Below are 22268 nucleotides of genomic sequence, written 5' to 3'. Positions count from 1 at the left end.
TATATTCAGTTTGGCCTAATTCTGTTGTAATTCTCTTTTTTAACAATGAATCCTTGATGTAGTCGGAGGTGACAAGGCTCATTAACATTTATTTTCACTTTGTGAGAATGCAGTCTCAAATACAGATGTACATCTGACTACTATTTATCCTAAATTTTAACTTGGCTCTTATTAGACCTGAAATTTATGCAGACTTCTGTTTCTCTTTTTGTTTGTTTATCCTAGTCACACATTTGATGATTCAGTAATGATTACGGACCATCTTGCTAAGATGCCAGCATAGAATCATTACAACTGTCAGTCAAACACTTATTTCATATTCATTTCTAGGATACTCATATTTATTTATTGCATTACTGCATTTTGTCCATCTGTTAGGGTATTTTAATTTGTTTGATATTCTCATGCCTGTTTAATAACAAATTGCTTGAGTGTCAGTACACATTTTTACTACAGAGTCATCCTATTCATAGTAGGCCTACTATAGCAGGTGTATTGGATTTTTATTGAGTTCATCCATCAATTTTATAGTGACATATCAGATGTCATTCATGCCTTCATAATATATATATTTTTTATAATCAAGATGTGTAGCAGACAGTGCATTAGATAGATTAAAAAATGAGCATGCGATCCTTTTAAATCATTGCACATGACTATTAAATTGCCTTTGCGCTCGTTCATTAAATATCCTTCGGAATAAATATGTTAATTGCATCTTGAAAGATTAGGTGACATTGAATTTGACATTGAAAAGCAACATCCTTGCAAATTCATTATTATGCCACCTTATAAATAACCTTCATAAGCCCACAAAAAAAATATTTAGCTGTGTAATATATTCACCGCCTACAGTAATCTTGATATCCAATATATAATGCTTTTAATATTAATGTGAAATGAAAATAATAAATTAAATAGACAAATAATATAAAGAAATCAGTTTTACATCTCATTCTGCTACACCATATCTTTAAGTTTGTTTTTAAAATCTGCAGCGAGGCGAGCAGGTCTCGCGTATCATCTGAAGCCTGCAGTTCGCGTGTGCATGTGTGAATGTGTATGCGCGCTCGCGCCAAGGGAGCACGTTCAGTACGTCTGGCACACAGGACAGCGGCACTCATGGGTCTTCAAAGAAACACGGTGGCGATTTCCATCACCGTTTAGCACCACTGAAGGTGCAACATTTATTCCGGGCACGCGCCCGACAGCGGACTGTCCTGAAGCCCTCAGGAATCTCGCGCTCTAGTAGAGTGACAGAGATAGTAGCGCGCGCTCGGCACGGACCGCAGTGGAATGTAGCGGGGATTCCCGGTGCGCGCGGGGCAAGGTGAGTAAAAAGCTTTTTGATACAAATTCACATTACAATAATACGCTTTTTTGCTTAATTGTCATTCGTTTGCATATTAAAATATCACTTGTTAATCATTTACCATTTTATAAAAATAGGATAAACGAAACGAGCAGTGTCGTTTTATCTACAGTAAACGTGATTTCAAATATTAATCACTGGAAAAATATGCGGTCTATTGGCGATTTGTTTACCGAGCAGTGCCATGTGTGAGGTAAAATCTGCAGTCAGCATTGTCTCTGTATCTGTTGTGTTGCCTGTCCGGGCAGAAATTCAAGATGCCAATTTCATGTACACTAAATACATTAATACAATTTAAAACGAGTCTAAATGTGCATTCTCATCGTTGATTTAATTACTACAGATTTTGACAGTTCAATTCAGGAACCAGGACGTCAACCCCTCACGTCCATGCTTTCAAACACAACTGGACATGCACGCAGTCAGAGACACGTGACTACATCAAATTCGAAAGAAAAGTTAAATACGCCTGCGCCAATCATTTGACATTCATCACATCCATTATCATCCACCTTCTCCCACATGCATTCACATCCACACACATTCTCGCTCTGATTACAGGCAAATGATGCATTTTGGGATGCATTTAACTTCAGATCAGGTCTGCAGTGTGGCAAGAGAAAAGAAATGGAAAAGAGAGGGTGGATGTGATGGAGTGTGAAAATACCTAATAAGACAATTGCAAGGCTGCCTCTTGCTGTCAGGAAAAGACAGTCGGGAATATTCATGTAGTAGGGCAGGTAAATTAGTGGCCTTGGTCTGTTGAGAATGAAAAGAAAGAAGTATATCTAGATCATCAGCTATTTTAGTTCCTTCAAGATGTGGAGTTATTTTGGTTCCACATGGCGTAGTGTATATTGTTTCACACACTGTCACGCTCTTTCATTTCCAGTGTCTCTGTAATCAAATTAAGTCTTTGCATATTAATTTTACAATTAATCTATCTCATTATAAATCAATTTTGTCTCGTTGCACTAAAGGACCCATGTGTCCACAGAGATACGCCACATTTGCACTTGCATATTGATGGTGATAATGCACAAATGTGATTTAATGGCTTTGCTAATCATTTCTCACAAAAAGCCTCATGTTGTTATTTACTCCCCTTAAGTCTCTTTAAAGATGTGTGTCGTTTTGGTTTTATCATAAAATTAATAAAGCTTTTTTATGAAACTTTGAAATCTAATACCGACATCCCAGAAATAACTTTCACTGTCAGCCCCATAAAGTTGCAGCAGAAAAGACTGAATGTGATGAACTTGATACAAGTTTTAAGACATTTTAAAAATAAGATTGTACATGTGAATCAAATCACTTTATTCATCAATGCATTTGTAGTGGATTGTTTCTCATTAAATTAGTACTTTTAGGGGATGAGGATAACATTAGCAACACATAACAAACCATGAATCGCATTTTAATGGTCAATTTAATTTTCTTAATGCAGATTTATCCATTATTGTGTAATTAGGGATACAAGCTATTAGATGCAATGGTGGTACATAATGCATATTTTTGCATAAAACGTATGAGTGTTTTTGGCACTGTGATTCTGCTGGTTAATGCAGTAAATTAATTTATGAATAACTTAATTAATACAATGCATATATTAAATGTGGCGTTTTTCGTTATCCCATTTTTAAACTTTAATTAGTGTGTAATGTTGCTGTTAGAGCTAGGGCTGTCACAATGATTAAATAATCGTCTCATCGCAATTGTTTGACCTCATCGCGATGATTTCAGATCACCGCAATGATTGCACATCTCTCTAAAAAACACAAGGGGGAGCTGCAGCGCCTAATGAGACCATATCAGATGGTGCTCCTAAACTGAGAGTGCAACACAATGCATTGCAAAGACCTAGCCATTCAATACAGTGCAAAAACAGCATTTAAAGAAATGCTGCAAAACTTTGAAAAGCAGTATAAACTGCCAGATAAAACATACATTTCCAAAACAGCAATTCCAAATTTAGGGAAGTGAAGAATGCTATACTTAAGGATGTGTAAGGAAGATTTTTTTGCAGCCACTACAGACATGTGGTCTAGTACTAATATGACCTTAGTATGATTGACTATCAGACACTTTATTGTGTTTATTTCTTATAAAGAATTTTCAGTTTTTAAAAGATATATTCATTAAATAATTACTTTTAAATGTGTGTTATGTATATTAATATTTACTGCCAGGAAAACCTTGCAAAAGGTTTAAATAATCAAAACAATGTGTGAAAGTTATTTTATGAACAAAGAAAAAAAGTATAAGAATTAAAAAAAACAGCCCTATTCAGAGCATAAATTATATTTGCAAAATTATTTTCGTTTTCATTTAATTTTATGTTTATTTTTACAGGGACAATGTACAAATAAAAGTAATTGCCCCAGAGTTCTCTAAAAGCTAGTTACATCTGCTGTCCCTGGGCAGGTAAACAAATAAAATAACATACAACATTACGTATACACCACATAAAACATCACAATGCTTATATCCAGGAATGTAAAATTTTTAAATCAGTAAATAAAACAGATAATTTACAGCATATAATTGATGGTTGCCGATTTGTTCTGATAATAGCCAGTTCTTAAGCTTATTTTAAAAAAATGAGAAGCTATTAAGGCTTCGGATGTTTATAGGTGAGGATTTCCACATCCCCACAACTCTAACCAAAAAAGCTTTTTGATCAAAGGCTGTTTTTCTATACTGCGTTACCAATTCTCCCCTAACAGATGCTCTAGTCCTTTTGATTATAAAGCTCAAATTCGCTAGTACAGAGAATGGCTGGTTTGGACTACAGCCCTCTACTTTCCAGGTACTGTATATGACGACAATATTCAGAAATGTTTACTAACCTCCTCCCACAGTAATATGCCAAAAAAAGGCGTGACCTTGTTGCGCTTCCACGGAGAAAAGGAAGAGTTGTGTTAGTAGAATGTTTTTGTCGCCATGCCTTCGAGACGCTGTTATTTTCATCCCGGAGTCAAATCCCATTTGTTTGGCCTTTTCTGAGGACAGATTCCTCAATCTGGCGTGACCTTTCTGGACAACGTGTGCTAAGCTGCTGTCGAATCACAACACACTTAACCAGCTACACAATCAGAACTCATTACGTATTTCTGAAGGAGGGACTTCATAGAACAAGAAAGACATCAGCCAGTTTTTAGGAGAATGAAACAGATAAGTAAATTGTATAAAAATAGAGAAAACATGGATGCATGTTTTATTGCGCACTAGGGGTGTCACGATTCTCCAAATCCTCGATTCGATTACTTTTTTTATTCTTAGGCCACAATTCGATTTTCGATTTTAAAAAAATTTTCTTGAAAGCACAAAAAAATGCGATCCATTTTTAGACTATAGACTGTTATGAAATATATCTGACCTTGAACCCGGAGATGCCCTGCCATGTTAGTTGTGCTGCCAGTGGAAAAAAATGGTACACGCACATACCTGATAAAACAAAACTTCCTGTCAGATGAACATTCCTGTCAGTACTTTGGACCTTAAAAACCCGCTTATATTACCATCAGCCGAGATTGTGAGACTATATCCCAATAAGTCATGTTTCAATGCTGTTTTAATAACTCTTAAGCAATGGAAATAAGTTATTGTGGAACTAAACAGATCTCAGTTCAGAGAGGCGTCCGGTCCTGTCACAGACGTCGTTCTGCTGTGCACGCATGCGTGCTCTGTTCTGATTGTGTTCAGCTGAAGGCGGGGGGCGCTTGCTGTTTTTTTGTTTCCCATGTAAAGAGCAGCTCGCGTGGTGTCTCCTGCATCTGCCATGCTGTCTTTTGACTTGCTGTAGCTAGCTAAGTTACAACACGTGTTTTTTTCTGCTTGGCAAGTCAACCGGACGTGCCATGGGGGTGTGGCAGCATCGACGATTCCATTTTTTTAATTCAAAGATCGAGGTTGTGACTTCATTTCAATCGATTTTGATTTAAAATCGAAATCGTGACACACTTATTGCGCACCGTATACACAAGCAAAGATTTGAAAACAGGAAAAACGGCACCTTTAATGTGTCCAGGGATTCATAATAATTGAAAGTGATAAAGAGGGCATGTCCAATCAGATGTTCATATTAACAAAGAAAACGACACTGATTACGCATGAGATTATGTGAGTATCTGGCAAACGTTGGCTCAGAGTTTACTGTTAAGGGAGTGTCTTGAGTGTATTTTGTAAAATGTGAGCGTCTCTTTTATCATAAACGGTTCCGACGCGTGTGCAGTAGGCACCCACCTTGACAAAACACGTGATGCACATGGTTCACACGACGCAAAAAACACATACTTTGAAAACGCAAGCAACACACATGACACTCCGAACATTTATTTTGAATTTGCGCCCCTCGGATGAGCAGTCACGTGCCGCTACTGCAAAAAACATTGTTGATGTCACTACTTTTTGGACTTCTGTTAGAACTCTCTAAAGGGCTCTTGGTTGGAAGTCATTTGATGCCACATGGCATTGGTTGTTGCGTATCACGTGACTAATCGTGATATGGCAGTTTGTATATGAAGTTTGATGAATTAAAGAGTGCAGTTGGGTGAATTGTTCAGTGTTAAATTTTTTTATTTAAGTTTTACAGGTGTAGTCACTTCAAATTTCCATTGTGTGGGAAACGTTGTGTAAAGACTCTGCAAAACTGCTTTCATGTTTCACATAAGGAACAAAAATATACAGATTTGGAGCAACACAATGGTGAGTAATTGTCATTTTTGAGTGAACTAGTCCTTTCTTAACAGCCAGACAACAAACCAGGGCAGACAAATCTAATTAGCATGGAAAACAACGATGACTAAATTCAATCAGAGCAATTGCAGGAAATCTGACAGAGCAAACATAGTTCAAAGTGGAGAAAGTAAGTAGGACGAAGAAAAATGAATGGATCTCAACTACAGCAGAATGATGGGTGGGTAGGATGGGATGAAGGGTAGGTGGTGGTTTAAACATACAGTACTACTCTATCTATTTTACAATACAGTATGCAGCTACACCTCCCACTCATTCTTTTCTTCTCCTCTCTTTCTCATCCTCTCACTCCACTATTTCTTGAAGGGGCCGTGGCGTGAGAATGTGACGTTTTCCATGTTTTAGTGCTATAATTGGGTTCCCAGTTGTTTCTAGCAACCTAGAAAATGTGAAAAAGATAAACCCAGTAACTTAGTTTTGGTAAACCATTCTCTGCAAGCACATGACAAATTAGGTCATTGAAATTTGGCTCTCTTTATGATGTCATAAGGAGATCTTATTATAATAATACCGCCCCTTAATCTGCACTATCCAACCACAGCACATCCATTTAATGCAGAGAGAAAGAGAGAGCGAGAAAATAATTAGCAGCACAATTGAGTTTCAATCGCAACAAACCAACATCATTGTGATAAGTGTTTGAATTTCATCAGCTCATTTGCATTTTAAAGGGCACGCCCCAAAACGCCACATTTTGCACACACCAACAAAGTGGCAATTTTAACATGTTATAATAAATTATCTATATGGTATTTTGAGCTAAAACTTGACATGTGTACTCTGGGGAGACCAAAGATTTATTTTACATCTTAAAAAAGTCTTGTGACATGGCCCCTTTAATATCTAACATGCTATGTCATGATTTGGTGAAATCAAAAGCAATCTTAGTCTTTAATCTGTTCATCCAGCTTGATCTCAAAGGAATTCGTAACTATTTTACGAGGTGGCTAATTCAAACATTCAAATGTATTATTGGCAAAAAGCAATAATGAAGTTCCAACCCCACCCCAAGTTTGAAAGCGGATCATACTAAAACGTACGACTGAGTTTGTACGAATTGGCCATGTAATAAAGTAGTAAAAAATTGTCATGAGATTGTGTTGGTATATTAGCACTATTACTGTGTGTTTAAGAGTAAGAAAATTCCCAGGCTTCTGTTTTGTTTTATTCATGAGCCCTAAAACTTCTCCTGTCACTCATACTTCCACTGCATTGACCTCTTTTCATCGCTATGGCATTGGGAATATTGGCATGCCAGCCGCGTTGCCATCCTCTCTCGCTGCAGTCTACTTTGGTTAAACATCCAGAACTTTTCTCCTGAGGTCGGTATCACAGATGTGCTCGAGGCAAAGTCTGAATCTGACTTTGCACAGCCATAAATTACAGGAATGCTAAAATGTTACATTTTGACCACTCTTAAACCGTAGTAGACTAGTTGCCATAGTAACCGTTCTGGAAATGGGATCGGTCTCGAGTCGAACTCATTAATTTATTTATATATTTATGTTTTTTTTGGGAATGAAAGGCTGTTAGGATTGTGCAACCTGTCATTTTGAAACAGCGTGTGCTGTTTGGAATTCATTAGAATCATAGCAGGTTGTTCAGGCCGTGAAATTTCAAGCAGTACTTACAATCAGGCAGTCTCTGACTTAAAGGAGTTCTGGTAATCCTTACTGTACATCATTTATCAAGGTTCCTGTGATTTTCTTGCACCTTTAGTCATGTATGAGTGATTGCCCTGTACTGTAATTCATCACTATCAGATTGGGTAAATCTTCTAAAAGATGTTAAGAACACGTCTGGGTCATATTTTACCACCTCTCCCACACACACACATACAGAGAGAGAGAGAGAGACATACGTTTTTATTATAATATAGTTTAATATACTACATTCCCAGCAAGCAATAGCGGTTATTTCATCTAGGTTAACTAGGCACCCGATAGAATCCGTCTATGCAACGCTATCTCACAAGAATTCGTACATACTTTACAAATCAATTTCGTATTAATTCATACAACCACATTCGTAAGTTTTGGTATGATTTGTCTTGACCCCTGTGACGTTGGGGTTAGGTGCGGGGTTAGAGGTTCGGTTTTGTTGTCTTCACTGAAAAAGTTATTCATTCAATTTACTCAATTTTTTTAAGGTAAGTGGTCGCAATCAATTTATTTGAGCTACATTTAAACAAAACCAAAAAAAAAATTGAAAAAACAAAACAAACAAAAACACTTTGTTTGAATGTAACTTAAATAAATTGATTGCAGCCACTTACCTTAGAAAAATGGAGTAAATTAAATGAATCATTTTTATCAGTGTTCGTATACATTGATACAAATTTGCCAACTTGTAAAATATGTACGATTTCCAAGATCAGGCTGGGCTATGAGTATCGGACTTTAGCCTAAATAAATTTGTAAACCATCATGTAAGCCAAGTCAACAGTGTTGACAGGGATTCATTTATTTTATTTCATTCATATTTGGGCTATCGTTAAACTGATTTTCACTGACAGCCAAACACAGACATCTGGGCTATTAGACGTTTTTTAAACGCACAATGGCTAGGTTATGTATGCTAAACAGGGGGTGAATAAAATAATATGAACACCTATTGTTATAATGGTTACTATTAATTGTTTAATCTACTGTGAATAAATATGTGTCTTAGCAATAGCCAACAATACATTGTATGGGTCAAAATTATTAATTTGTTATCAAAAAAAGCATTAGGATATTTAGTAAAGATCATGTTCAATTAAGATATTTTGTACATTTCCTACCATCAGTGTTAGGGGTAATGCATTACAAGTAACGTGCATTACCTAATAGTAAAGTAACGCATTACTTTATAAATGTACATATTAATATTTGAGTTACTTTTTAAAAAAAGTAATGTGAGTTTTCAGTTAATAAATTCAATGTAAAAAAAACAATGTACTGCATTAAACTGAACTCATTAACGTAGATTTACGCACGCTATGCTTGAGCGCCTGAGTGGGAACAGTTTCAATCAGAAATGGAGATGGCAGGCCAGAGCTTGACAGTTTTGCGATGGAAATGCAATTTCTGAATGCAGAACTTCTTAGTCGTAAAAGCTACCTTCAAGGCTTGAAAGAGATCAAGCCTCAGCCAAGTAAAGTAAAGCAAAAGTAACGTCTCGGTTACATATGTAACCCTCGTTCCCTGAAGGAAGGGAACGGAGACGTCACGTCGTGACCGACGAATTGGGAATTGGGAACCGCTTCGCGGGTGACCTATCTGCTTCGAGAAACCTTTAAAACGCCAATGAACTTGGCATGCAGATAACTGCATCTGCCGGCGCCGCCCCGCCGCACAGCTATTTAATGAGCGGCAGGTGCAGATATCAAATCAGCTATTTTTTGCTGAGAAAGCTGGACAGAAGGAAAGGGTCCGGCCGATATCAGCAGTGGAACAGCAAACTGTGGCGACGGGACGTGACGTCTCCGTTCCCTTCCTTCAGGGAACGAGGGTTACATATGTAACCGAGACGTTCCCTTTCAGTCGGTCACTACGACGTCACGTCGTGACCGACGAATTGGGAATCCCTACCAAAGCGCCACTGAAGCTGACCCTTCCAGTGCCTGCATAAACCCTCCGACTCTCCTCTTTAAGGGAACGGAAATGGGGTTGAAGCAGAGGCCGGTCACTACTTGTTCCTTAACCCACGATAGTGACTAGGCGAACTGGGAAGCGAACTCGTCAGGCAGGACTAAGATCGCTGCGGAAGAAAAACCCTCTAGGGGTCTACCACTAAGGTGATGGATAAAAAGACACGAGGTCTATAAAAATACACTCTCTTAGCAACACTAGAGAGGCGCGGAACGAACTCCGCTAAGGGAAACGTGGTAAATCATAAACTTTCCACGGAAATACTCACAAAGAAACCACTAGGGGGCGCAATGTGGGCGCTAGCCTCACCCAGATAGTCAAGAATACATCTAGTGAGAGGCTGGCAGCCGATGCTCCGCAACATCGGTCACCAAGCGGTGGAAAAGACAAAAAACATTTTTTGTAACGTTTTTGCCTTAATGGCCTTCCATAATGGTGCGGTTTCTGCGCAGCCAAAAAGAAAGGCTCCAAGCCGACACAGGAGCCGTTCCTCGATGTTCTCACTGATCTGACGAGAGAACTCGAGAGGATACCGGCTCAACACGAACACTGTAGAATCTAGTGAACGTATTAGGTGTCACCCAGCCAGCAGCTCTACAAATATCTGAAAGCAAGGAACCACGAGCCAAAGCCCAAGATGAAGCCACGCTTCTGGTTGAATGGGCTCTCAAACAAAAAGGGCAAGGAATGCCCTGTTTCTCATAGTTCAGGGCGATTGTGTCTACAATCCAATGAGACATCCTCTGTTTAGTGACAGCTTTCCCTTTCTGCTGACCACCGTATCAGACAAAGAGCTGTTCTGAGGTCCGAAAGCTTTGAGTGCGATCCACATACACACGTAGTGCACGTACAGAACATAACAAAGCCATAGCTGGGTCTGCCTCCGAAGGCAGCGCTTGAAAAGTCCACCACCCAATCTCTAAAGGGAGTGGTGGGAACTTTAGGCACGTAGCCCGGCCGGGGTCTCAGTTTAACGCTGGATTCAGCCGGCCCGAACTGAAGGCACAAATCGTTGACCGAAAATGCATGAAAATCCCCTTTCCTTTTAATAGAAGCCAATGCGAGGAGCGTCAAAGTTTTCATAGTGAGAAACCTGACGCTCACCGTCAGCAGAGGCTCGAAAGGGCAGTGCTGACTTTCAGCACCATGGACAAGTCCCAAGGAGGAATAGAGGGAGGCGCGAAGGATTCAGCCTCCGTGCCCCTGTTAAAAACCTAATGATCAGATCGTGCTGACCCACAGATCTACCGTCTATAGGTGCGTGATGCGCGGATATTGCCGCGATATCTACTTTAATAGTAGATGGTGACAGCCTCTTCTCCAAGCGGTGCTGGAGATATGAAAGCACAATACTGATCGAGCATTCTCGGGGGTCCTCTCGCTGAGAGGTACACCAAACAACAAACAGGTTCCATTTCACCGTATACGCCTGTCTCATAGACGGTGCTCGCGCTGCAGCGATGGTGTTAGATACCGCCTGGGGTAAATCACCTACAACCTCCGCGCCCCGTCCAAAGACCACACATGGGGGTTCCACAGATCGGGGCGAGGGTGCCATAATGTGCCAAGGAGTCAGCCAGGGAGGGACTGTCGCGAGGAGAGTGAACTCTGTAAAACCAATTCCTAGTTGTCCGGTACGGCGCAACTAATAGAATGCGCTCCTCGTCCTCCCTGACTTTGCACAGTGTCTGCGCAATAAAGCTTACTGGGGAAAACCCCGCGGCCAGCTGTGTGCCAGTGCATCCACGCCGAGTGTTCCTTCGGATAATGAATAAAACAGGCGACAATAATGGGTTGTTTCTGAAGAAGCAAACAGATCTAACTGCGCTCTGCCGAAACATTTCCAAATCAGCTGAACCGACCGGGGGTGGAGTCGCCACTCGCCGGAGCGCGCTGCTCGTGAGAGCGCGACTGCCGCTGTGTTCAGCGACCCCGACATGTGAATGGCCCGAAGAGACCTCAGATACTTCTGACTCCAGAGGAGGAGAGACGGGCGAGATGCGACAGGTGACGAGAGCGCAGACCGCCTTGGCGATAGATATACGCTACAGCCGCAGTGTTGTCGGTGCGCACTACATCTTAAGCATCAAATCACGTTGACGAAACGGACGAGCGCAAGATATACAGTGCACAGCTCGAGGCAATTTATGCTAATGTCGCTGGAATGTCGAACAGACCCCCGAAGCGACGAGCCCGCCGTACGTGGCTGCCCACCCCGTGGTAGAGGCATCTTTGCCAACAATAGCATGCCTGGAGACCTCTCAGTGGCACCCGCCCCCTGAGAAACGCTGGGTCTGACCACGGGGTGAAAGTGTGACGGCATCTCGATGTAATTATAATACTGTGAAAGCCGGTGAGCCACGCTCTCCTCGGGACTCGGTCATAAAGCCAATTGTGAAGCGGTCTCATATGGAGCAGCCCGAGCGGTGTCACGGCCGCGGCTGCTGTCATATGCCCCAGAAGTTTCTAAACTTATTTCAGTGGAACCGCAACCCTGCCTTTAAATGTTGAGGCAAGCCAGAATTGACTGAACACGCGCTTCTATGAGACGTGTTGTTAAATCGACCAAATCCCGTTACTTTCCGAGAAAAGAGATTCTCTGCACGGGGCAAAGTTTACTCTTTCCCCAGTTGGCCTGAAGACCGAGACGAGCGAGGTGTTTAAGTACACGTCTATGTGTGTGCACAGCATCTGACGAAACTGAGCTATTATGAGCCAATACGCCAAAACGCAAACACCACTCTCTCTCTCTGCAGTGCGCCACCCGCAACTTTCATGAAGACACAGGGAGAGAGAGAGAGAAAGCCCGAACGGTGAGACTTTGTACTGATATGCCCTCCCCTCGAACACAAAGCGGAGAAACGGCCTGTGTTGGGGGAGTATGGAGACATGAAAGTACGCGTCCTTCAGGTTGAAGGCTGCGAACCAATCCTATGGGCGGATGCATTAAAATATGCTCCTCTGCGTAAACATTTTGAACAGCATTCTGTGAATGTGAATTCTGTGAATTCTCGATTCAGTACGCGCAGATCTAGGATCGGACGCAACCCGCCACTCTTCTTGGGTACAATGAAGGGCTGTAAAGCCCCGAATTTATCTCGGCTGGAGGGACCGGCTGGATCGCGTCCTTTCGCCAATAGGACAGCAATCTCCGCACGCAGTACGTGCGCATCGACAGCCTTCACCGTGGTGAAGCGAATGCCTGAATATTTGTAAGGTAGCCGGGCACATTGAATGCGTAACCGAGACGGATCGTGCGTAAAAGCCAACGCGACGGGCTGGGAAGCTCTTCCCAGGCCCCCAGATACCGAGCGAGAGGAAATTACCGGCACGATGTGTGTACCCGTGGCGAGCGGAGACGGGGAGCTCAACGACGCGTGCTCTTTGGCCGCATTGTGAGATGTTGTGTGTAATGAAACACTCACCCGAAACCGCTGATGGATGCTGAGCAAAGGCTCCTTTGTAGATGTCCCGCTCGATACATCCGCTGGCGAAAGAGGAAGAGGAGAACTTAGGGTTTTGAGCCCGTCCGAAACTCCTATATGCCTCCGGTAATCTGGAGAAAGAAGAGGAATTCGCTCTTTGAGGTTAGTGGGTGCCGATTGAAGTCGGCGGAACACAAAACGAAACCAAGGATTCCCCACCCGGCCCTCCTCCGGGGTGGGGGGGAGAATGATGCTTTCACCATCTCCTGAAGAGCGATCCTCTCCATCTTCAGATCGCCCGACTCAGAGCCGCTAAGTTTCATTTTCCACCTCTGTAGCGGGCTGAGTGGGCGGGTGTACTGCTTACGACAGGTTCCTCAGAGCTGCCGGGATGAAGGAACAAAAAAAGCCGTAGCAGGACGCCCTCGGCGAAAAGCAGACCAATATACTGACGTAACGGAGGGGGCAGCTAGGCTCCGACGTGGCATGATACCTCAGTCTGCTCTAAAGCGGCCGATCATTGTTGGACACTCTCAGCCGCGTCGCCGAAATGGCTGGTCTAAAATTGAACATTTAGGACGATTATTAACGACCTTCTTAATGCCCGCAAGACACAACCAGAGATGGCGTTCCTGGACCACCGGGGGTGGGCATAGCACGTCCGGCGGCCTGTGGGGTGAACCCAGTCGCACGTAGCGCCAGGTCAGAGCCACACAGGATTTTTTAGTTGCCGGACCGTGACCTCACCTGTGCAGATCCTTCAGTGCCTTAGCCTGGCGGACCTGCATCACGCCATGGCGCGCACGGCAGAGGCCGCCTCTCACAAGCCCGTGGGTCTGTGAGGGGAGGGAGGCTGGTCTCCTGGAGCAGCAACCTTAGCGGCCCCGCCGTCAGGAGAGGTGAGAGGTGATGGCTGAACGATCGGTTCCGGGAGGAAAACGAGTTTTCCACGACCGTGTCAACCAACATGCACCCCGGGAAGAAAGGCACAGAAGGTCGGGGCTGTTCTTGCAGTCCTGAAGTGCCAATCATCTAGGCGGGACGGTGCAGTGGGGGAGGAGCTCTCCGCTCCACGCAGACCGTCTCCGCGCTCCCGAGCGTACATGGCCGCCACTCGGGGTCGAGCACGGAAGCCCCTACCCAACCCGAAGGCGGGAGTGGGTCCGAGTCGGCGACCGAATAGACGACCCCCTCTCCGATGCTGTGACAGACATAGAATCCTCGTGAGGACTGAAAGAGGACGAGAGCGCGTAGAACACGCGCCACCCGTCTCTTACGGCACCTCTGGCTGTGGATGGGGGTGCTGAGAGTCACTGGACGAACCAGCTAACCGATTCAGCACCGTTTATACGGAGATAAGATTTCCGGAGTTTTGCCACCGCACCTTTAACGGGGCTCCGCAACGGAAAAACAGGGGTAACGTTCCCGGAGGTACGAAACCCGTCTCCGCCATCCAAGAGGTTCATGCTCTCTTAGAAGTATGAACCCTCCACGATCGCAGCCTCAGCATGCACTCTTGCGCACGAGAGAAAGTGATCGTGGCCACCCGGGGACCCATACATTTGCCGCATCCAGAAACACGGACGGAAAGACATCTTTAAAAAGACGCTCCCGTCTCAGTGCAAGTGAAATGCTGTCTTTAAAAAGACGCAGAACACCGCAATACTCTTTTAGAGGAAATACTCTTTTAATGTGCTGATGTTGATGAAGCACACAGGGGAACGGCTACGCACACACTCAACTAAGAGTGAGAAAAAAGTCAAAAAAAATTAAAAAGAGAGGTGGAACACCCGCGAGCCTCCGCTGAAATGCCTTTGCCCAACCAAATCGAACACGCAGAGTTCTCCAAAGAGCAGAGAGTAGCTTCTCGTGAGCAGTCAGTCTGCCAGCTTTCGAAGCTAAAAAGCTGATTTGATAACTGCACCTGCCGCTCATTAAATAGCTGTGCGGCGGGGCGGCGCCGGCAGATGCAGTTATCTGCATGCCAAGTTCATTGGCGTTTTAAAGGTTTCTCGAAGCAGATAGGTCACCCGCGAAGCGGTTCCCAATTCCCAATTCGTCGGTCACGACGTGACGTTGTAGTGACCAACTGAAAGGGAACTTAAAAGTAGCGTAAGCATTACTCTATGAAAAGTAACTAAGTAATGCAATTAGTTACTTTTTTTAGGGAGTAACTTAATATTGTAATGCATTACTTTTAAAAGTAACTTTCCCCAACACTGAGTACCATAAATATATTTTAAAAAATGTAATAATCATAATATGTTTTGCTAAGGACTTCATTTGAATGTGATTTTCTCTATATTTAGATCCCCCTCTGTTCCTCTGCCAAATATTGTCCTATCTTAACAAAACATACAGCAATAGAAAGCATGAATTAGACTTTCAGATTTCCAAGAAATTTGTGAAATTGTTAAGTTTTCTAAAGGAAATACATCCTGAGAGCTCATTTAGCAGGAGCAAATGTAACCCTAACAGCCAAACTGTTTGGTTTTTCAAGTGCAACAATCTCCAAAATCATGAGAAGAATGAGAAGCAGGTTCCTTACTCCACCTGGAAGATGATCTGATAGATGAATAGTACAACAATCCCCTGGACACTGTTTAAAAGTTGTATGAATCTATTGTGAGAAGAAGGTCAGATGTATTAAAGATAAACGCTGGTCCAACACCATATTAAAGATATCAGATATTTCCCTAGTGTTCACGTTGTTTTTTTAATCCCCTGTAAATATCCGATGAGGTCAGATGCAAAAAACATCTGTCAAAAATGAGATGATAATGATATTAACCAAATACTCTCTGCATGTATTATACAACCATCAAATACTTTTGCTTCAAATCCGCTTAATCCCATTCAGAAATACTGGTTTGTTGGCAGAATCCATTAAAGGGGTCATATTATGAGATATTTTTTAAATGTAAAATAAATCTTTGGTGTCCCCAGAGTGTGTATGTGAAGTTTTAGCTCAAAATACCATATAGATAATTTATTATAGCATGGTAAAATCGCAAATTTGTAGGCCTGAGCAAAAGTGTGACGTTTTTGGGTGTGTCATTTGGGATGGAAATGAGTGGATGAGATGCAAACCCTGATCACAATGATGGTGGTTTGTGCTGTCAAGTCCTTCTTTCCTCCCTCTTTCTATCTGGACTAAATGTCAGTGCTGTGGTTGAATAGTGCAGATAAAGGGGTCGGTATTATTGTAATTCACCTTGCTACCTACCTCACAAAACAGGCGAAATCTGGACGACCTAATTTTTCACTTGTTTGCCGAGAGTGGCTTACTCAAATTAAATTACTGGGTTGATCTTTATCACATTTTCTAGGTTGAGAGAAGCACTGGGGACCCAATTATCGCACTTAAACATGAAAAAAGTCAGATTTTCACGCTATGAGCCCTTTAAAGGTGTAAAGTGTGTTTTAGCGGCTTTAGTGGTGAGATTGTGAATTGCAACCTCATTCTAAGGTAATAAAATCAATACTGCTCATTATGAAAGGTTTTTATACACCACTGATAATATAGTTATGTAAATTATATAGCATTTCTGTCAAAAGATCCTTTTAAAAGTTACACACCTTTAAAAGTCAAGAGCAAAAAAAGCTTATTTACAAGAAAAAATGTTAGGTGCATGTATGGGTTTGCATTTTATCTCTTCATATATTACAGTAATAAGAATGAAATGGGCTTGTGATAACAGTGTCAAAATGCATTAAAAGTCTTAATGGTCTGTAATGGTCCACACACTCACACATACACAATCACTCATCTTCATTTTCTTGTCTTGCTAGATCAATACCTCATTACGTCTCAGTAGAACAGAACACTGAATCACTGATACAGTACCGTTCATCACTGTATCCATTGGCTTGTTCATAGAAAATGTGATTCCTTCTGTCTTGTCTTTTGTCACAGAGCTGTCAATCGTCCATCAAAGCCCCAAGAAAACACCTGAGTGGGTGGAGCATGGCCAGTGGGAGTGGCTGCCATTACTATGCCTGAAGGCACGTGGCAATGGTGTCCATGGAAACAGATGGCAGCTTTACTGAGGGTCACGGTCTGTCCCTCCTACAGGCAGAAGATAGCGTGGGGGCCGGACTCGCTCAGCAGGAAGGGGCGTGGCTTGGTTTCCGGGCTACAGTGAGTGCTGTGTTGCTGTTGGAGCTGCTCCTGGGGGTGGGCGGTAACCTGACGGTGTTGGTGTTGTACTGCGGTCAATGCAGCCTGTTGGAGTCCGTCAGTCATGCGGTCACGCTAAGTCTCCATACCCTTGACTTGCTGCTCTGTCTTCTCTGCCTGCCAATTACTGCCACTCTTCTCATACTGGGCGGAGCCTCGGTTCCTCACCACGCTTTGCTCTGCTGCCTCCACGAATCAGCAGCCTGCTTTGCCAGCGTGGGCACCGCACTTAACCTGTTGCTCATCAGCTTGGATCGCTATGACATCAGCGTTAGGCCAGCCAATCGTTTGCTGACGCCGAGGAGGGCAACCTTTTTGCTCGTCGTAGTGTGGGTGGTTTCTTTAGCCGTGCCCCTCCTACCGTTTGTGGAGGCGGGGTTTGTGTCGGACCAAGGGGAGGGAGTGTTTGTGCAATCCAATAGCACCGTGCTTTGTTCGGAGTGGGGTGGAGCTCTGCAGGCTCATCTGTTACTACAGGTACCAGTGTTCCTGTGCTCTCTAGCTGTGATGCTGTTTACATACTCGCGTATTCTGCAGGCGCTGCGCATTCGCATCGGACGCACGGCCAGGCCCCATCGAGACACCAAACGGCCTGCTCATCGACTTTGGTTACGTCGCAAACAGTCAGCGAGGTCGCCGGATCACACGACGAGGAACACGCCCACCTCCCCGCCACCACTCTCTACTGGGCCGCTTATCGCATCGGACACAGTTACTACGGTAACCGTCAACACTGAGACAAATACTCCATCACTTACTACCCCTCTTAGCCCCACCCCTACCGTATCTGTGATAACATCACCATTAAGTCCCACACCCACTGCTTCTGTGGCCTCCTTGTCGGTTGTAACTAGTCCCAACATCCCCTCTCCTGCCACGCCCTCTGTGACCACACCTTTAAGCCCCACACCCACTGTGTCCACAGTAACTGCACGGGTGAGTCCCGCCCCAACTCAAGGCCCGCCTAGTATGGGTGTGGGTGCTTCTGTATCAGCCATCTTAGCTCTGCGTCGAGCAGTTCGGCGCCACAGAGACCGAAGGGAACGTCAAAGGCGAGTCTTTCGCATGTCTGTCATAATCATCCTCTCTTTTCTTCTATGCTGGGCACCTCTCTCCATCATGCCCCTCCTTATGCTGGCTATCGGGCCCTCTGATTGGCTAGAACGTCTGAGACTCTGCTTCCTGGTGCTTGCGTATTGGACGGTAGTGCTACATCCACTGCTATACGCCTTCACTCGGCAAAAACTGCGTAAAGTTTTGCATACCCGCCTGCGCAGGCTTCGTCCACATAACGGGCAGACTCGTATTCGTACCAATACCAGGATTCGACGCAAACACAGGACGAATTGCAGCGATGCTACGGACCGTTGCCTGACAGAGGCTGTGAGAGAATAATGGTTTGTGTTTGTGCATCATTGACTTATGGCTGTAGGTATGAGTGATGTGTGTGTGTGCAGGAAATGGGTGTATAAACCATTGTAACTAGGGATGCACTGATATAAAATTGATGTGCCGATACCGATAGATAGCGATAGTTTTGCTTTTTTTTTCAAAGTATTAGGATCATGAAATCCTAGAACTGCAGAACGTACAAACTGCAAATCTTTTGTCATTGTCACCCAATTCAAAATATTCACACAGCACAAGTTCTGATTGACAGGGTATAGACGGTTTAAGCAGTAACAACATAAGCAAATGGCTTTTGTGGAAAAAACGCTACTTTTGGTAAACTCTGCAAAAAATCAATAACTTAACTACTAATAGAATAGTTTTTTCTGATTACAAGCAAGTAGATTAGTTTACACTGTAAAAAATTCAGCTTTTTGTCAAACGAACATGTATTTTTATTTTACTTTAACTTAAAAAATTAAGTTAAACAATTTCAACTTATTTTAAAAGTTATGTCAACTTTTCCCAAGCCAAAATGTAAAATAGTAGGTTGAATTGACTTGGAAAACCAAGTTGTTTAAACATCATGCTGCATTTTCTTTACGGTATTGTTCAAATCATAATTAAAATCATAGATAAAGTCTATCCAAAACTACACTTAGCTACATTACTGTGTAAAATGTGTACTATATAATATATACAATGTTACCAAAGATCGGCTGCCAAACCTTCCTTCACATAGTGGTGATCCATGATCGCCGTCTCCCTCTTCTTTAGGAAACCAGAACATTTGTTATTTTTGACAAGGTATTTGGTCCAAAGTTCAGTTTAGCCTAAATAAAAAGAGATTGGAAGTCAAGTTCCACCCAGAAGTGTAACTGCGACAATGCACGTGTGTCCGATGAAACCGTGTATAATCTGCTCCGATCATTGGCTGTTTTTAAACAATCCGCCCATATACTATAGTAGGAAAATTGCTTTTATCTGCCGATACTGATTAAAGGCCGATATATCGGTGCATCCCTACACTGTAAAAAGTGAAAAGTTGAATCAACTTAAAAAATTACTTGCTTAAATTGGTAACACCTTAAAAATTAAGTTTATTCAACTTAAATGTTCACTTTAGTATCATTTTAGGTATAAATTTTAATTTGAATAAACTACAATTTTTTGGTGTGTCCAATTGAAGTAACTATTTAAGTTGATCCAACTTTTCACTTGTAATAGTTTTTGTTTGTTTGTTTGTTTATCCTCTCTGCTATTTTCATAATTCTTAAATTTTAAAGGAATAATTGACCAGAAAAGAAAACTTTCTCATAATTTCCTCACGCCATCCCAGATGTATGTACTGTACATCCATCATTAAAGTAATCCAAATGACTCTTCTAAAACAAAATGATAGGTTTATAGGAAAAAACAATATTCATATCTCAGACCTTTTTGGTAAATGTGATTTCACTAAGTAGGATGTGATCCTCCTGTATCAACATTTTCATTTCCTGAAGTTAAACATTTGATTTTTCCCATTTTGGAATCCATTCAGCTGATCTCTGGCGGTATCACTTTTAGCTAGTTTAGCATAATCCATTGAATCTGATTAGACCATTAGCATCGCGCTCAAAAATAACCAAAGATTTTCGATATTTTTTCTATTTAAAACTTGACTCTTCTGTAGTGACATCATGTATTAAGACCGATGGAAAATTAAAAGTTGCCATTTTCTAGGCAGATATGGCTAGGAACTATACTCTCATTCTGGCGTTATAATCAAGGACTTTGCTGCCTTAACATGGCTGCAGCAGCCGCAATGATATTACGCAGTGCTCGAAAATAGTATTCTGCTATGGAAAGTTACCAAGGGGACAATTTTAGAGTTGACTTTTAAGAAAATAGGTAACATGTAAAAAATTATCAAAATTTAGGTTGAAAAAAATCAATATTTAAGGTGTTACCAACTGAAGAAATTAACATCAGGTTAATCCAACTTTCACTTTTTACAGTGTATATATCATTTTCTCTCCCATTTTCTCCTTAATAACCTACTCAAGTCATTTTCTGTAGATTACTTAAAGGAATAGTTCGCCCAAACATGAAAATCAGCCCATAATTTACTCATAACATCTTGGTTGTACAGTATATGTCTTTCTGTCTTTAGCCAAACACAGTTATATTAAATAATATCCTGTCTTTGTAACACAATGTGACAAAGTGCCCAAAAGTTTATGAATCACCCATCCATCTTGCGTGTCTCATGTCTAGTCATCATATGCATTTTAACGAAACATGCAGAATTTACTAAATTATTAGAGAATGTTCATTTTCTGGTCATTTTCTATTCCTTTAAGAGGTCCTCTTTTGGCTGTGATGCAAAAAATGGATAAGAAGTAGCACCCACTTACCTGCCTTTCAGTGGATCAACATTACATCAGTTAATTAATATTCATGACTCAAGCTGATTTCATATCACCCCTACGCATCTGACAGGAAAGCATTAATGTGTTAGATGTTTTAGACGACGTGCGTGATGTGATCAGATTTATAGAAGAAATTCAAAGACGTCAGTGTTGTTCACGAGTGTGTAGTAACTAATCAGCACAGGGTTTCTAAAGCACACTGATCTCTGTTCAGAGAGGTCAACAGGCCACTGTCTAATTAACCTGTAGAGTACAACTAATCCCAAGGTGCTAGGAAAAGAAAGAAAGAAAGAAAGAGAGAAAGTGAGAGTGTACCTACAGGCATAAGTTTGTAAGAGGTCATGTGCAATAAATTTATAATCCAGGTTTAGCATCGCATGATATCCATAGAAATTAATACCGATTCATTGTGTGGTGATAATCGTAGCCGTCTGTACCGCCGGTAAGCGTACATATACACAGATTTACAGTGTCCTTTTCATTGGTAGTCTAGAGGGCAGTAGAGTTATCATTGTGTTAATGTATATGATCAGGGATGTAAATAGTCACAGATATTACTGTGGTTTAAAACCGCATTATTTAAAGTCCGCTCTAGCAAGGGCATGCGTACCGGTTCGATCAGTTTCTGAAAATACTGACAAAACCACTTTTACAATGTCTAAATTAATATATTTTATCTGTGTCCTATAAATGTATATCTTGTCAGTGCTGTACATTATTTTGAGATGTTATTGTATTACTTTACAATAGAGGAGCAATAAGTCTGAATTACAGTAATAAAAATATTCAGCCTCTTTGGTTGCTTGCTTTGTCTGTCTGCATATACATATACCCACACACAGACAGAGTACCTATATCAGGTAGCTCAAAACTCACTCAGAAGTCCACTTAAAGCGTGCTGGTGGGAAAGGTTGACTGACTTCATCCCAGTTGATAAAAGTCAAACAGGCAATTAAGAACCCCCTGTGTCTCCGTCAGCGACTGCCGTCTCACAAAGAAGATTAAATGCCATATAAGGGACACTTAAATAAGTACCTGTTCAGTCTGTGAACCTGACCTGATTCAGAGACCTTCAATGTTATTAATCTTTGAAGACTT

At 42.0% G+C, this 22268-nt stretch overlaps 1 protein-coding gene across 1 annotated transcript; it reads left to right on the top strand.

Annotated features, from left to right (window-relative positions):
- Positions 1 to 966: 966 nt before the first annotated feature.
- LOC129451116 (G-protein coupled receptor 22) lies at positions 967 to 21964 on the top strand. Its single transcript, XM_055214181.2, has 2 exons — positions 967 to 1330; positions 17104 to 21964. Exon 2 carries the CDS (start codon positions 17203 to 17205, stop codon positions 18760 to 18762), a length of 1560 nt encoding a protein of 519 aa, XP_055070156.1. The 5' UTR covers positions 967 to 1330; positions 17104 to 17202; the 3' UTR covers positions 18763 to 21964.
- Positions 21965 to 22268: the final 304 nt, after the last annotated feature.

This window comes from Misgurnus anguillicaudatus, chromosome 8 (genome assembly GCF_027580225.2).
Source record: "Misgurnus anguillicaudatus chromosome 8, ASM2758022v2, whole genome shotgun sequence".
Taxonomy (NCBI): Eukaryota; Metazoa; Chordata; class Actinopteri; order Cypriniformes; family Cobitidae; genus Misgurnus; species Misgurnus anguillicaudatus.
Note: the sequence above shows the minus strand (reverse complement) of the source record. Positions and strands in the feature narration are given on the sequence as shown.